This window comes from Herpailurus yagouaroundi, unplaced genomic scaffold, assembly GCF_014898765.1.
Source record: "Herpailurus yagouaroundi ecotype Mexico unplaced genomic scaffold, PumYag 184, whole genome shotgun sequence".
Lineage (NCBI taxonomy): Eukaryota > Metazoa > Chordata > Mammalia > Carnivora > Felidae > Herpailurus > Herpailurus yagouaroundi.
The window spans coordinates 10,061,294-10,077,392 of record NW_024412415.1 but is presented as its reverse complement, the minus strand read 5'-3'; the positions used below and the strand labels follow the sequence as shown (position 1 = coordinate 10,077,392).

The window sequence follows — 16,099 nt, the reverse complement described above, 5'->3', positions numbered from 1 at the left end:
TCAGGCACCCCTCAGCTCTTTACTAGTATGTAACCCAAGTCATTTAGCCAAGTGGTTCTCCAACTGTAGCTCGTGGTCCAGCAGCATCAGCTGGAAACTTGTCATTTGGAAACTCTGTTAGAAATGCAAATTTTCAAGCCCTTCCCCAGATCTAGGACAGCCTGGCAGATGAGGCCTAGACATCCATCAGTGTTTTTTTTTTTTTTTTAATTTTTTTTTTCAACGTTTATTTATTTTTGGGACAGAGAGAGACAGAGCATGAATGGGGGAGGGGCAGAGAGAGAGGGAGACACAGAATCGGAAACAGTCTCCAGGCTCCGAGCCATCAGCCCAGAGCCCGAAGCGGGGCTCGAACTCACGGACCGCGAGATCGTGACCTGGCTGAAGTCGGACGCTTAACCGACTGCGCCACCCAGGCGCCCCTCCATCAGTGTTTTAATAAGCTCTCCAGCTAACTCTGACACACACAGACTTGCTTTAGATTTGATCCTTATCCTCCAGCTCCCAGCAGGAACTCTTGGCTCCACAATCCTGACTTTGAGCTCTGCTGTTTACCCTTTCTGGTTTGTGCTCCAGTGCTGGCAGTCCTCAGGGGACTGCCCAGACTCTCTTTTCCTCTTGTTCTCCTCACTCTTCTTAGACAATCACATCTTCTTCTGTCACTGAATTGATCATTATAACAGGTATTCTAGTCTTTTTACATCATAGGACTCTGCATTATAAATGCTATGGAACTTCGAGACAGTTATACAAATATACATTTCACAGAACCTCCTGAAGCCACCCAGGGGCCCCAGGTTAAAAACGTCTATATGTTGATGACTCCTTAATCTTTATCTTCAAGCTACACTGTTCTCATGAGCTCCAGGCTCAGCCCACTGAACATTTCCTGCAAGTACCTCAAACTCAACATGTCCAATACTGGAACCTTCTTCTTTCCCCCGGTATTTGCCATATACATTCCTTATCATCTCTGTCTGCCTAGCCACTGAAGGCAGAAACTTAGGTATCATTCTTGACTCTTCCTTCTGGACTCCTACCCAAACACTAAAGCCTACCCATTCCACCTGCTAAGTCTCTCTCAAGCCTCTCTATTCTTTTCCATATTTACTGTTACTACCCTCAGTTTAGGCCACTATTATCTTTCACTTGAGTGTCCCCAACATTCTCCTAACTGACCTCCCTGCTGCTAGTCTTAATATTTTTTAATGTTTATTTATTTACACAGAAAGAGAGAGAGAGTGAGAGAGAAAGAGCATGAGCAGGGGAGGGGCAGAGAGAGAGGGAGGGAGAGAATCCCAAGCAGGCTCTGCACGATCAGCACACCCTGATGCAGGGCTTGATTTCATAAACCATGAGATCATGACCTGAGCTGAGATCAAGAGTTGGACGCTCAAAGGACTGAGCCACCCAGGCGACCTTGATTTTTTAGTATATGTGCTGCCGAAGCGAGCACTGACCCTTGATTTTTTAAAAAACAATTTCCCCACACAGTGTCCAGAGTCATCTATCATAAAGTCTCATTGTGTTGACCTCTTGCTGAAAATTCTTCACTGACTCCAAGCTCTTTTGAGGTTCAAGTCTAAATACCTTCCCATTGATGACAAGGGCTTTCATGATCTTACCTCAACAGTTTCATCGATTACTACTTCCCCCTCCCCTCCATTGTCCCTTGTACTTTGTATTTCAGCCTTTACTTGACCATTTCAATTGTATTACTACTGGTTCCTCAAATAAGCCAGGTCTTTCATGGTCTCTGTACTTTGTACACATCCTTCCCTCTGCTTAGAACGTTTCTTAACCTCTCCTTCCAAACTCTTTGCAATTTAGACATACATTCCACTGAAAAGCCTTCTCTAGCTACTCTAAGTTCTGAGAATACCCATACTTGCTCTTTCCAGAGCACTTTGTACACTTTAATGTCACTGTTTATTTTTCTAGGTCTTCCACTAAACAATAAGCTCCTTGAGTATAGGGTCTGCTACCTTTTATTCATCTACTCAGTTAAACACCCAGTAACTCTCCTAGAACAGTGCCTGGCCTACAACAGGCATTCAATAAAATGCTGTAGCAGGATAAACGAATGAATAAATAGACCGATGGATGAATAAAGACAATATAGGACTTTTGGTACTCTAATGGAAACTCTAAGCTGCACTTAAACGCTGTAGGGTAACCACACGACTACCTGAAAAGACTCATTAACCTCATAAATGCATATACTGGGACAAGGGGAAACAAAGGAATCTCACAAATAAATTTTCTATTTTGTAGTCTCCCATTAAGTTAGGTATTAAGAATGCAGTTAAGATAAAGCCAAGTTCAAGTGTTTATGTCTAAGGAATTTCTGAAAGGTGCTTCAACTCTGATGAGCTGGGGACAAGGGTAGAAATCACCAAAAGGTCATCTAGCTGACAACTTCTCTGACTCAGGGAGGAGTACGCCAGACTTCTTGCCATGTTCTCACCAAGTCCTGGAGTTCTCTCAACTGTTTTCCTGTCAGTCCCCCAATGCCCAGATCCTCCTCGTCCTCTTCTGGCTGGGCACTGACATTCCCAGAAGAAGGACCCTGTTTGATAAAAAACTCTTCGTGCTGGTCCAGGAGGAGTCCATGGAGCATCCAGGCTGAGAGCTGCTTATACATGACCCCATGACACACGGCCAGGATCCTGAGTGGAGAGAAAAGCAGGAGCCTTAGAAGTCCACTTCACAGACACTGAAGCCTACATCTGCACGGAGACCATGCTCTAAACTGCGACAGGACAAACAGAGGTCTGATGACTCAGAAGGGAAATGACCAATTAGGCTAAAAATAATTGTGCTATTTTAATTTAAATGTTTGTGGATGAACTCAGCGATTAAATTTCCACACTTGTAGCCTACATGCTGAAGTATGAATGTTCAGTAAGTGTTCTGCTGGGTTTTTAGAAGAGGCACATTTTCTTTCCTCCTTTTGTGTGGAGGAGTTCCAAAACTAAGGATTCTTGTTAAAATTAAATGTGCTTATAAGAGTCTGGCTAACACAATATTAAATTTGTTTTATTTTTGTTGGAGTCACATATGGAGAGTAGATGCACTATGCGAGAGGCAGGTATATCTCCTACAATCCTATAATCCTTCAAGATGCAGAAAGGTTGTTGGAGAATGGGACATTCTCATGGTCTTAAAGGATCACTCCCCAGATAACATCTTAGTTACAAAGAGGAAAATGTGCCTGTGTTTTTTTTTTTTAATGTTTACTTATTTTTGAGAGAAAGAGTGAGCGAGAGTGTGTGAATGGGGGAGGGACAGAGAAGTAAAGAGGGAGACTGAGAATCCAAAGCAGGCTCTGCACCATCAGCAGAGGGCCCGATGCAGGGCTTGAATTCATGAGCTGTGAGATCATGACCTGAGCTGAAGTTGGACGCTTAACTGAATGAGCCACCCAGGCACCCTGAAAATGTGCCTCTAAAATGGACTGGTTAGGACTCTTAAAATGTCAATGTCATCAAAAGATTAAAAAGGCAAGGAAGGGCACTGTTCCAAATTAAAGGGGACTAAAAAGAGGTGGCTGCAAAAAGCCACAGGAAAAGGCAGACTCCATCCGGGAGTGCAAAAAAGAACAAGGGTAAAAGACTTTTGGGGGACAACTGGAGAAATTCAGATTTATTTTTGGATAATATATTGTTGAATTAACATTTAACTTTTTTGGCTATAATATGGTATTGAGGTTATATAAACCAATTGAAGTTATATAAGCCTTTTTTCTAAAGAGATACAGGCTGAAGTATTTACAAGTTAAGCATTGTATCTGTAATTACTCTCAAATGATTTAGCACACATGGTGTGCATGTGTGTATGTTTATATATATTTACATATATATATTTCACAGTCCATACAGAGGAGAAAAAGAAAAAGAAATCAAATGTGGCCAAATGTTAACAACTGGTGAAACTGAAGGATATACACTGTTTACTATACTGTTCTTTCAAATGTTTGTAGATCTGAAAAATTTCAAAATAACTTGGGGAGAAATGAGAAGAGCTGGAGTCTGCTATTTATAATAAGCTAACTGAATGGAATCTATCGTTAAAAAATCAAATCAGGTGGAAGGGGGTGCCTGGGTGGCTCAGTCAGTTAAGCTTCCTACTTTGGCTCAGGTCATGATCTCACAGTTCCTGAGTTTGAGCCCCGCATTGGGCTCTGTGCTGACAGCTCAGAGCCTGAAGCCTGCCTTGGATTCTGTGTCTCCTTCTCTCTCTGCCACTCCCCCGCTCATGCTTGTCTCTGTCTCTCAAAAATAAATAAACATTAAAAAAAATAGTTAAAAAATAAAAATTTACATTTAGTACATTCAAGTACTTGGTCTATAAAATTTGGTCCTGCAAATATATAACAAACATGCACTTAATCACAGGATCTCTGTAAGATTTTATATTCTATGCATAAAACTATGTATATGTATAGAGAAACCGTAGAGAATATACAGTGAAAGTTATACTGGGGATCTCAAAGATTAGAAAATCTATTTCTTCTCTTTACAGGTCTGTATTTTCTACAATCAAAATACAATTCTTTTATTAGGGAAAAAAAAAAAAGGCCCAATAATAGAGAATTAAGTCCCTGAAGCATGTTCTGGGAAGTTTCCTTTTGCAGATTTTGACAGTGTTTATATTTATAGTATTTTTAATTTTAATTTTACCTTTATAGACCATCAAGTGAATATACCTTTATTTAGCTTTCTTCTGCTGCTGGTAGTTTCCTAATGTCCTGATAAAACAGACAACATTCCAGTGAATGTTTCTGCATATGGTTATTTTCTTCTTTTGAATAGGTGTTAGGATAAAATTCCTAAGAATGGTATAATGGGATTATAAACATTTTTAAGGATCTTGATATAAAATGCCAGCTACTCAAAACACACACAGTTTAGGTATAGCTACATTATCTGACACATGTAATGGAAATTCTCCAAGGATAATGATATCCCCAAATTAAAGAGCACTGCTTCAAGGTCATCTAGGTGACTAGATCCTAGCTTTGATCCTCAACACTTCCTAACATTCTTTTTGCAGTTTCTGAGCCATCATACATGGGTCTTTTCTATCCTGGTCTTAACTTTTCCCAGAGGGAAACCCAAGATGACCTGAAAATGAAACAAGTGCAAAGTCAAGTCACTTGATCACCCACTCCTGCCCCCAATTAAGCCATGACTTACTTTTCTAGTGCACTTCGAACAGGGGGCAAACCTCCACAGCTGTGTTTGTATACCGTTTCCAGGATTTGACAACCATGAATCTGTGCAAAATACAACCTTGTCAAACTGGATTCCATTTTAACAGCTCGCATAGGACAAACTCATATTCGGTATTCAATCCAGAGAGCACAATCCAGCAGATAATGAGGCTAGAGAGCTACAGAGAATTCTAATTTTGACTCTAATTCCAACGTGTGCAGGGGCGATTTTCCCAACACCACAAAGCAATTCTTTAACACCGGCTGGGTGTCCTACAATTCAACTAAATTCTGACACTACCAGAACATCATCAAATTCCACAGGTGAAGGGGTCAGTCCCACAAGACCTTCCCTCCACTTCTAACACCAATCTCAAGCCCAGGGCTGACTGGCTGATAAATCAGAGGTTCCCACAACCCTTTCCTTGGATTCCATTAGCTTGCTAGAGAGGCCCACAGAACTCAGAAAATGTTTACTCACTAGATTACCTGTTTATTAAAAAGCATACTAAAAATATGAATGAACAGCCAGACGAAGAGATGCATAGTGTGAGGTTCCAAACAAAGGAGCTTCTGTCCCCGTAGAGTGTGGGCCCAGCATTGTAGCCAGAAGTGTTCTGGTTCAGCGACCTACAAGTTCTCTGAAACCAGCCCTTTCAGATTTTTATGGAGGCTTCACTTCATGGGCACAATTGATTAAATCACTGACTGCTAGTGACTGAACTCAACCTCCAGCCCCTTTCCTCTCCGCAGAGGTCAGGGGAATGAAGGTCCCAATCCTCCAATCAAATGCTTGTTTCCCCTGGCAACCAGCCAATCCTTAGGTGCTTTCCAAAAGTCACTTAATTACCATAGACTCAGGTGTGGCTAATTATGAATACCAAGACACCTTTATCATTCTTATCACTTAGGAAATGCCAAAGGTTTTAGAAGCTATGTGCCAGAAAGGGGATGAAGATGAAATATATATATATATATATATATATATATATTTTTTTTTTTGAGAAAGAGCACTAGCAGGGGAGGGGCAGAGGGAGAGTCTCACGACTGTGAGACCATGACCTGCGTGGAAATCAAGAGTCTGACACTTAACCACTGAGCCACCCAGGGGCCACCCTATATTTATTATAGATCACAGTATCACAACAGTTATTCTATAAAATATGGACCTCCACTCTACTTACTCTTCCCCACCCCATCCATATGCCCCCAGCAGCAGCAGCAGCAGCACCTGGGAGTTTGTAAGAAATGGAAATTCTTGGGACCAACTCCAGGCTTACTGAATCAGAATCCCTGTGGTAGGGCCCAGCCACGTGGGTTTAACCATCTATTCCAGGTGATTCTAATGTAAAATGAAGTTTGAAAAGTACTGCACTAGAGAAACCAGAATCATTCAGAGTTAAAATTCCAAGCTAAGAAGAAAGCTCTTTATTTCAGATTAGGGCCTAACTCATGCTCTAAGGTATACAGTTTTCAAAAAACTCTGCTGCTTCTTTCTATGTCCTTCTGTCTCTCTTTTTAAAACTCCTTTATTGAGGTATAATTTATATACCATAAAATACACCCAGAATTAAGTGTACCGTTCAACAACTTTTAGTAAATTTTAGTGTGTACAACCATCGCCGTAATCTAGTTTTATAACATTTCCATCACTCTAAAAGAATCCCTTTGTGTCTGTTTGCTATCATCCCAGTTCTCACCCCAGCCCATGTTCTTGACCACCTCATGTTTGAACTCTGTAGAGGCAGAACACACTGGCTTCTCTACCACCACCCTGGCAAGAAGGAAGGTTTGCCCATCTCCAACCCCCCTACTCAGTTTATACTCTCCTTCCTGTGGTCAGTGGAATCTGAAAGTCAACTGAGATGTGCAGCTACGCATGCAACCCTTACACTACCTCCACGTACCTAGAAGGTTCTCTCCAACCCAGGGGGTGGGGGTGGGGGGACAGTTTAGTGGAGTGGTTAAGAGCATAGTCTTTCGAGTCAGAGCCAGGTTTAGATCCCAGCTCTACTATTTCCTACCATCCATGTGACCCTAAGCACATTCCCTAACCTACCTGACCCCTTAGAAAACTGAATGTGATGAAGTACGTGAAACACTTAGCATAGTGCCTGGTGTACAGTAAGTGCACAATAAAAGCTGAATATTAATTGATGAGGGTAATCAGCTTTGAAGGGCCAAACAAGCACCTCCCTCCCTGGCTTTGCTGGCTCCTAATGAACACAGCACAGTGAAAACTTCTACACTTATAAAGCAAGAAAATGAAGAGGCAACCCGCTAAATTAAGTAGTTAGCTAGTTACATTTATCAAGGTGAAGACTCCTAATAAGCTAAGGCACAATTACAACAGTTTAAAAACAAAACAGGGTTAAACATATTTAATCCATTTGTCTTTTCTCATCCAATTATGGACTTGCAGATTCTTCTTCTAATGTGAAATCTCAAAGCATTTATCCCTCAATTATTAACTCCACTCAGAAAAGACATTCTTCTGGTATTGGGGACCCTGACTTTTCAGTGCATGTAATAAAAACTTGTGGTAACAGGCGTATTTAATAAAAGAAACATCTGGGTTTTACCCAATGATCTAATTCTTAGAAAAGAATTAGCACCCTAACCTAAATGTATTATTCTTTCTGAAGATTAACTTTCTGCTTCTTTTTTTTTTTTTTTTTTTTTTAACGTTTATTTATTTTTTTGGGACAGAGAGAGACAGAGCATGAACGGGGGAGGGGCAGAGAGAGAGGGAGACACAGAATCAGAAACAGGCTCCAGGCTCTGAGCCATCAGCCCAGAGCTCGACGCGGGGCTCGAACTCACGGACTGCGAGATTGTGACCTGGCTGAAGTCGGACGCTTAACCGACTGCGCCACCCAGGCGCCCCAACTTTCTGCTTCTTAAGATCCATATCCAACAATCCCAAACCCTTAATGCAAAATGCTCTCACTTTCAAATATCACCCCTAGCATTTTTCTCTTACCAGACAGAATCCTCTTACCAGGGTACATCTATTAACATCACCCCCACCCTCTGGATCAGGAGGTGCTTAAGGGCAGAGCGACAGCTTATTTTTTGCATTTAGCATGATACCCAAGCAGATGTTATTAAAAAAAAAACAATAAATAAATAAAAACTACTAAAGATTATGATCCTCAAAAAAGAATGTAAGGTGAAATTAATTATGACTATATCCCTGGCACTTCCCACAGCAAAGATAAAAAAGGAAAGTTCTTACCTTTTGACTTTTAATTTGTTCTACCACAACCATGACAGAGGGGAAAAGGAGCTGGAACTGCAAAGTGGAGAATAATTAGGAGAATAATTAATGAGCACTGGCTCAGGAAATACTTTTGTTTCTAAATAGTCCCACATCACATAAAGATGGCAATAGCACAGAACAGCCAAGATTCAGTATCTGAGGGCAAGCTGATATGGGGGTTGGCTACAAAGGGAGAATGGCAGATAGAAGCAGTTTCTATTTCTGAGGCTAACATAATTGTTAGTATTGAAGTCAACATAGAGTGCTAATATCAGATATTAGATTTTAACTAAATCTGGAGCTTTCCAAACAGCTCTGATCTAGGAAAGCATACAAGATATAAAATGCGTAGCTCTGAATCCAGAAGGAATGTCTTAATGTCTTAAGTTAGATTTTTTTTTTAAGTTTTTATTTATCTATTTTTGAGAGAGAGACAGAGAGCAGGGGAGGGGCAGAGAGAGAGAGAGAGAGAGAGAAAGAATCCCAAACAGGCTCTGCATTGTCAGCACAGAGCCCGATACAGGGCTCAAACTCACAACCGTGAGATCATGACCTGAGCCAAACCCAAGAGCTGGATGTTTAACTGACTGAGCTACCCAGGAGCCCCAAGTTAGATTATTTTTTTAATTCCTCATTTTTTGTTTAAGATTTTTTTATGGTTAAGTAATCCCTCTGCCCAATATGGGGCTCACACTCACAACCCCAAGATCAAGAGTCACATGTTCCACTGAATGAGCCAGCCATGAACCCTGTAAGTTATTCTAACAATATCAACAGATTTCAAGGCATTTTGTTATTTGTTTTGTTTTGGTTTTTTTTTTTTAACATTTATTTATTTTTGAGACAGAGAGAGACAGAGCATGAACAGGGGAGGGGCAGAGAGAGAGGGAGACACAGAATCTGAAACAGGCTCCAGGCTCTGAGCTGTCAGCACAGAGCCCGACGTGGGGCTCGAACTCACAGAACGTGAGATCATGACCTGAGCTGGAGTCGGACGCTTAACTGACCAAGCCACCCAGGCGCCCCGGCATTTTGTTATTTGGACAGCATACCTGATCCAAGGAGTAATTGACATGTGATATGGACAGATGGGGGTCAGCCAGGAACTGCAACAAAAAACACTGTGATTAAGGCTCCATATGAGACATCTCGAATCTATTTGATCTCTGAAAACTAGATGGGAATCTGAGAATAGGCTCAGTGTTAATTTTAGGCTATGGAGAATTGACAGTTTATGGATTATTAATTCTGATTTTTCAGGTGAGAAAAAAACAGGGGCTCTGATACCTTTGCCATGATCTGCACACCACTTTGATCACGGCTTGGGCAATCACAGAGTACACTCTACCCCCTAGCCACGAAGAAAACAGCTCTCTCTCAGCTATCTGACCACATCCAAGGGTATTTCAAATTCAGGAATGGGCCCTAATCTGCTGTCCCAGAGACATTGTTCCCATATCTCCTCTCTCACCTCTTGTTCCAAATCAAGCAGTGCTTGGCGATAAGGCTGCAAAACTGAATCCAGTCCTGTGCAAAAGGCCCTTAGGTAGATTCCATGTAACCCACCTTGGCCCTGCTGAGATGGATGGTGATCCTGAAATCAAACAAAGAGAATTAAACCTCACAGCTCAGACTCTAAAACCTGAGGAAGACATTATCCCTTAATAGTATTATTGTTTTTGCTTAAATAATTCCACATCAAAGCAGTGCTTCGGTGAGAGGACAGCCTGACTAGAGAGGCCGATTTTGAGTTCTGACCTTTTAAGATGTGATAACATTTTAATTTCCCAAGCATCCTACATGTTACAAACAACCAGGTAGAACCTCATATTGGGGCACCTGGGTAGCTCAGTCGGTTAAATGTCCAACTTCGGCTCAGGTCATGATATCACAGTTTGTGGGTTTGAGCCCCGCATCAGGCTCTGTGCTGACAGCTCAGAGCCTGGAACCTGCTTTGGATTCCGTGACTCCCTCTTTCTCTGCCCCTCTCCAATTCATGCTATGTCTCTGTCTCTCAAAAAATAAATGTTAAAAAAAAAAAAAAAAGAACCTCATATTGTCAGTGAAGGTTTTCTACAACTAACCTTATCACTTCCAGCTGAAATCCCTTTGGTGGCTTCCCATTGCCCCAGAATAACATCTCCACTCCCCTACGTGGCATACAATGATTTCTACATTCGGGCCCTTAACTCTGTCTCTAAAATTATCTTTTAGTGCTTCCAACTTCACATTCTCATTTCCAAACTACCCACAGCTCACCAAATGTGCCTTGCTTCTATTTCTCACCCCCACGAATGTGGATGTGTTCCACTTATAACCTTGTACTCATCTTTGTGACAAATGCCTACTCTTCCTACAGGACCCAACTCAAGCATCTCTTCTCTCAAAGCCCTTCCTAACTCTCCCTAGGAAACGAATCGCTCCCTCTTTGTTGATTTCATAACATCTCTATGTAGTGCTTGAATTGTTCTTTTGTTTATATGCCCTCCTCTCATGACCAAGAACTTCATGAAGGCAGGACCCACACTTTATTCATCTTTGTATTTCAGCTCCTAGCACAGTTCTTTGAACACAAGGTAAATATTTAGTGAATAAATAAAATCACCTCAATCCTCCTTCTAAAATCCCTTCTCCTGCCTGGCCTGGTAATTCATCAGGAGCATGAATCTGATAGTCAACATGGGGAGTGATAAGACTCTCACTAAGAGCCAATTTACAAATATGGCTTGTCTTTCAGGAAACCTGCAATTTTTTCTAACAGCCTCTTGTAGTTTTACCGGGGCAACTGCAGAGGGAGTGGACTAGAGACCACAATGATTGGCCTCTCTGGCTGCATACTGATTTGGGTGATCAGGCTCTGGTGACAGCAGACACAATAGCAGAATTCCACAACAAATGGGGTAGGAAGCTTGGACTCAGGGGTTAAAAGGCACAGTGTAGTCAGGGGATGCCACAAAGGATACTAGCAGTTCCTGAAGATAGAGGTTCACAGCTATAATAAGACCAGCATGGGCATGGGATGAAATGGAACAGATTGGCTTACAAGTAGCCAATTTTATTTTGATCTTATGGCATTCCAGAGAACTGAATGTCTTCATTTATCACTAAATGAAAGAGAAATTAAGTATGCTTTTTACTGTTCCAAAAAAAGAGGCACTACAGCTATCTTTAGAATTCAGGAAAGTAAGAATTCACATATTATATAAAATCCATATAGTCACACGAATACAGGGCAGATTTTTTTTTCTATTAAATGTTATATACAAAAAATTAAAATGAGGCCTTTTCATAATATGTGTGTGCATGTGTGTGTGTATAGGTTCCAACTCTGATAATTCATGTGCCCTCTTTAATATTGATTTTATAGCATTAGATTTTCACCTCACATTTAGCTTATGTTTGCAAAAACCAATTTGAGAGAATCAGAATCCCTGTCCCAGAGATGAAAATACAAGGCATTATTCTCCAACTCCTGTGCCCTACAGATGGCCACCAAAGGCCTGACAACCAACTTATGTAACAGAGGGTACTGACCTTATTTCAGAAACCTTTCCTTTTCCTTTCTAGAAGTCCCTGCCTTCCTCCTCAACCAGAATCATGGTTTTAAGTGGGAAATAGTCGTCAATGAATGAGTCACACAATTCAGCAATCTTTTTACTTACCACGGACAGAATTACAGACAGTTAAAAACAAAAGGGAACTTTAAAATCTCTCTTTAAAAAAATATGAGTGCTAACACGTTGCATGAATTACCTTATTTATTTTTTCTGACACTGTGAGATAGGCACTATTATCCCTATCTGATAGGTAAGTAACTGAGCTCTAGTTTCTGAGCATTAGGTTACCGCCAGGCAGACTATGGCCAGTCAGTGATAGAGCAGGACACAAATCCTTGACCTCTACACCATTAATTACAATTAACCCACCAATTAATGGGTAATATATATTAAGTGCTTGCTATGTGCCTAGCACCTTCTCTAACTCTTTTATTTACAAATGACAAAAATGAAACACAAAGATTTTAGTTGATCGCCTCCGTGCGACTAAGGTAGTTAGAAGCAAAAGAGGAAACAGATCTGAAATGATGCTTTATAATCTCACCTCTGGAACTGGAACTCTGGTCCAGCTCAAACTGATTTAATTCAGGTCTCCTAAAACACAGGCAAAGCATATTTCCTCTTATACTAATCTGCCTAAATTGGTCCCTGTGTATATTTTCTCCCTTATTTGAGCTAGTTACCTAGCCTTCACTTGAATAATTCCAATGGTGAGACATTCATAACATCTTGAGACTTATTTCACATCAAAGTTTGGATTCACTGAAAACTTGACATAGCTCCTGACCTCTGGAGGTGTCCATTCCCTGACAACAGCAGCCTACCTGCTGCTGCACATGGCCCGTGTACTGTTCAATGAACTCGGTGAAGCGAATATAGTCTGTGCCCAGCCGGCAGAGTCGATTCAGGACGCTGGTTTCACTGGGATGGAGAAATGGGAAGTCCTGTGACACCTGCAGGAAGAGGAACAGTCTAAAAACACTGATGCCTGCATATCTTTGAGGTGCTTCAAATACTTAATTCTATTTTTTATTTCCCTTCTCAAGATGCCCATTTAAGCTTGGTAAATTCCAAATTGCTACAAAGGTGTTGTTCCCCATCCTGACCTAATTAGTTGATGACTGAAATAGGTAGTAACACACGGTAAAGAATTCAAACACTATGAAATGTTGTACATTACAAATAAGTCAGTCGGGGCACTTGGGTGGCTCAGTTGGTTAAAGTGTCCAATTCTTGATTTGGGCTCAGGTCAACCTCCCCACCAGCAGCTACTATTACCTGTTTCTCATGCAATCTTCTAGGCATGGCCTATCAGGATTTGGAGTTTTGGACGTGATTTCAATGGTCTCCAGTGATACTGCTCAAATTGGGATCTGCAGACTTCAGGGGTTTCTCATATTCTTAAGATCTGAAAATTCTCTATAAATTTTTTTTAATTCTTTTTAATGTTTACTTATTTTTGAGAGGGAGAGGCAGAGGATGAGCAGGGAAGGGGTAGAGAAAGAGAGGGAGACAGAATCCAAAGCAGGCTCCAGGATGAGAGCTATCAGCACAGAGCCTGATGCAGGGCTTGAACTCATGAAGTGTGAGATCATGACCTGAGCTGAAGTCAGACACATAACCGACTGAGCCACCCAGGTATCCCTCTCTATAAAATTTTAAATTTTATTTTCATTTCAATTAAAATGTAAAATTAATGTAACATGCTATAATCTATAAAAGCACCTCATAACTGGACATATAAAGGTAGTGTTCATATTTTCACTTATATTTGGTATTTCATTTCACTGGGTATTTTTAATTTAAGGCCATAATATAACCTACTATGCTATATAAAGTTTCACAGCCTTTCCAAAATAGAAAAAAAAGTTGTAGGAGAATGAATTTATTCAACCCATTTTTTTTAAGTTTACTTCTTTATTTTGAGAGGAGAGAGAGAATGTGAGTGGGGCAGGAGCAGAGAGAGGAGACAGAGAATCCCAGGCAGGCTCTGCACTGTCAGCATAGAGCCTGACGCAAGGCTCAATGTCAAGAACAGTGAGATCATGATCTGAGACGAAATCAAGAGTTGGATGCTAAACTGAGACACCCAGGCACCCCTCAACCCCAATTTTTCACAAACTGTGAAATATCCATACCATAAAACTTACCATTTTAGCCATCTTTAGATGTACAGTTTTGTGGCATTAAGTGCATTTATTTACACCTTGTGCATCTATCACCACCATCCACCCCCAGTTTACTTTCCCAAACTGAAACTCTGTAGCCATTACTCCTCCCCCTTCCCCAACCCCTTGCAAACACCCTTCTATTTCTTGTTTCTATACTTCTGACCAATCTAAGTACTTTAAAAGATTGGAAATAGAATATCTGTCTTTTTATTACTGGCTTTTTCACTTAGCATAGTGTCTCCAAGTTTCATCCATGTTGTAGCATGTAAGAGAATTTTCTTCCTTTTTAAGACTGAAAAATATTGCACTGTATGTTTGTGCCACATTTTGTTTATCCAAATCATCTGTCAAGGGACATGTGAGTTGCTTTTACCCTCGTATTTTTACCTTGGCTATTGTGAATACTAATACTATAAACATGGGTATACAAATATTTAAGTCCCTTCTTTAACTTCTTCTGAGTGTATACCTAGAAGTGAAATTGTTGTTGGATCATCTGGTAACTCTGTGTTTAATTTTTTTGAGGAGTTACCACATCGTCTTCCACAGGCCTGAACCACTTTACATTCCCACCAGTAATATACAAGGGTTCTAATTTCTCCACAACCTCACCAACACTTGCTATTTTCTGTTTTTTTGATAAAAGTCATTCTAATGGGTAAGAAGTAGTATCTCATTGTGCTTTTGATTTTCATTTCCCTAATGATCAGCTATATTGATAATCTTTTCATTTGTTTATTGGCCATTGTGTATCTTCCCTGGAGCTTCGACCAACTTTTAATGAACACATACTTATCCAAGGCACAGTGTTAACATATCTAGTTTAAATAGGGAACAAAATCAGAAGTAGTTACTATTCCCAAAGAACTTAACATACTGCATATTTATATTGCAAGTACTGTATTTTGTGGATGCCATCTTTTTTTAAAGTTTTATTTATTTAGGTAATCTCTATACCCCACGTGGGGCTCTAAGTAACAACCCCGAGATCAAGGGTAACATGCTCTTCTAACTGAGCCAGCCAGGTGCGCCTGTGGGTGCCATCTGTAAATAACAATAAAAGCAGTAATAAATAGGCAAAGAAGAATTTTTCTGTTGCTGAATCCACAATAATTTGTTTAGGAATCCACTTAACACAGATTTTAATATCACTGCTAACCATATCTTCCAGTTAATAACTTATGAGGTAACATGACTTAAACGCTTAAGGATCTGTCTTTGGAGGGTGCCTGGGTGGCTCAGTCAGCTAAGTGCCCTACTTGGGTTCAGGTCATGATCTCAAGGTTTGTGAGTTCGAGCCCCACATCAGGCTCTGTGCTGACAGCTCAGAGTCCTGAGCTTGTTTCAGATTCTGTGTCTTCCTCTCTCTCTGCTCCTCCCCTGCTCGCACTCTCTCTCTCTCAAAAAAAAAAAAAAAAAAAAAATTAAAAAAAATTTACAATGTCTTTGGGAGGCCAGTCTAACTACTCTGTTAGTGCTATGTGTCCCTTCAGGCTGGATCTATAGCCCCCAGTAAAGCCTTGCCTGTGCCTTTAGAAAAAAAAAAAAAAAAAAAGAAGCCACCATGAGTTGCCTCTTAACTTGCTTGAAATCTTAGGCAAGTTATAATACCTGCCTGTGCCTCAGTTTTCATACCCATAACATGGAGATAACAATTGTGAAGGTTAAATGTTAATGCATGTAAAGCCATGCACATAGCAAATGCTTGATACACGTAAGAAATTTTTTATTATTACTTTTTAAAAAATATTTTTATGTTTATTTTTATTTTTGAGAGAGAGAGAGAGACAGCATGAGTGGGGGAGGAGCAGAGAGAGAGGGAGACACAGAACTTGAGGCAGGCTCCAGGCTCAGAGTTGTCAGCACAGAGCCTGATGAGGAGCTCGAACTCACA

At 40.6% G+C, this 16,099-nt stretch overlaps 1 protein-coding gene across 3 annotated transcripts in view; it reads right to left on the bottom strand.

Annotated features, from left to right (window-relative positions):
- The window catches only part of TUBGCP4 (tubulin gamma complex component 4), a 35,666-nt gene that overhangs the window by 16,704 nt on the left and 2,863 nt on the right, over positions 1-16,099 (bottom strand). For all 3 annotated transcript variants that reach the window (XR_005795797.1, XM_040492486.1, XM_040492485.1), the window contains exons 2-7: positions 12,859-12,987; positions 9,949-10,071; positions 9,530-9,583; positions 8,454-8,510; positions 5,199-5,278; positions 2,468-2,669 (exon numbers count right to left, since the gene is read on the bottom strand). Coding sequence is in view for 2 of the 3 variants with exons in the window: in XM_040492486.1 (XP_040348420.1) it covers positions 2,468-2,669; positions 5,199-5,278; positions 8,454-8,510; positions 9,530-9,583; positions 9,949-10,071; positions 12,859-12,987 (645 nt within the window). In the remaining variant the exon portion in view is untranslated. The remainder of the gene's footprint in view (positions 1-2,467; positions 2,670-5,198; positions 5,279-8,453; positions 8,511-9,529; positions 9,584-9,948; positions 10,072-12,858; positions 12,988-16,099) is intronic.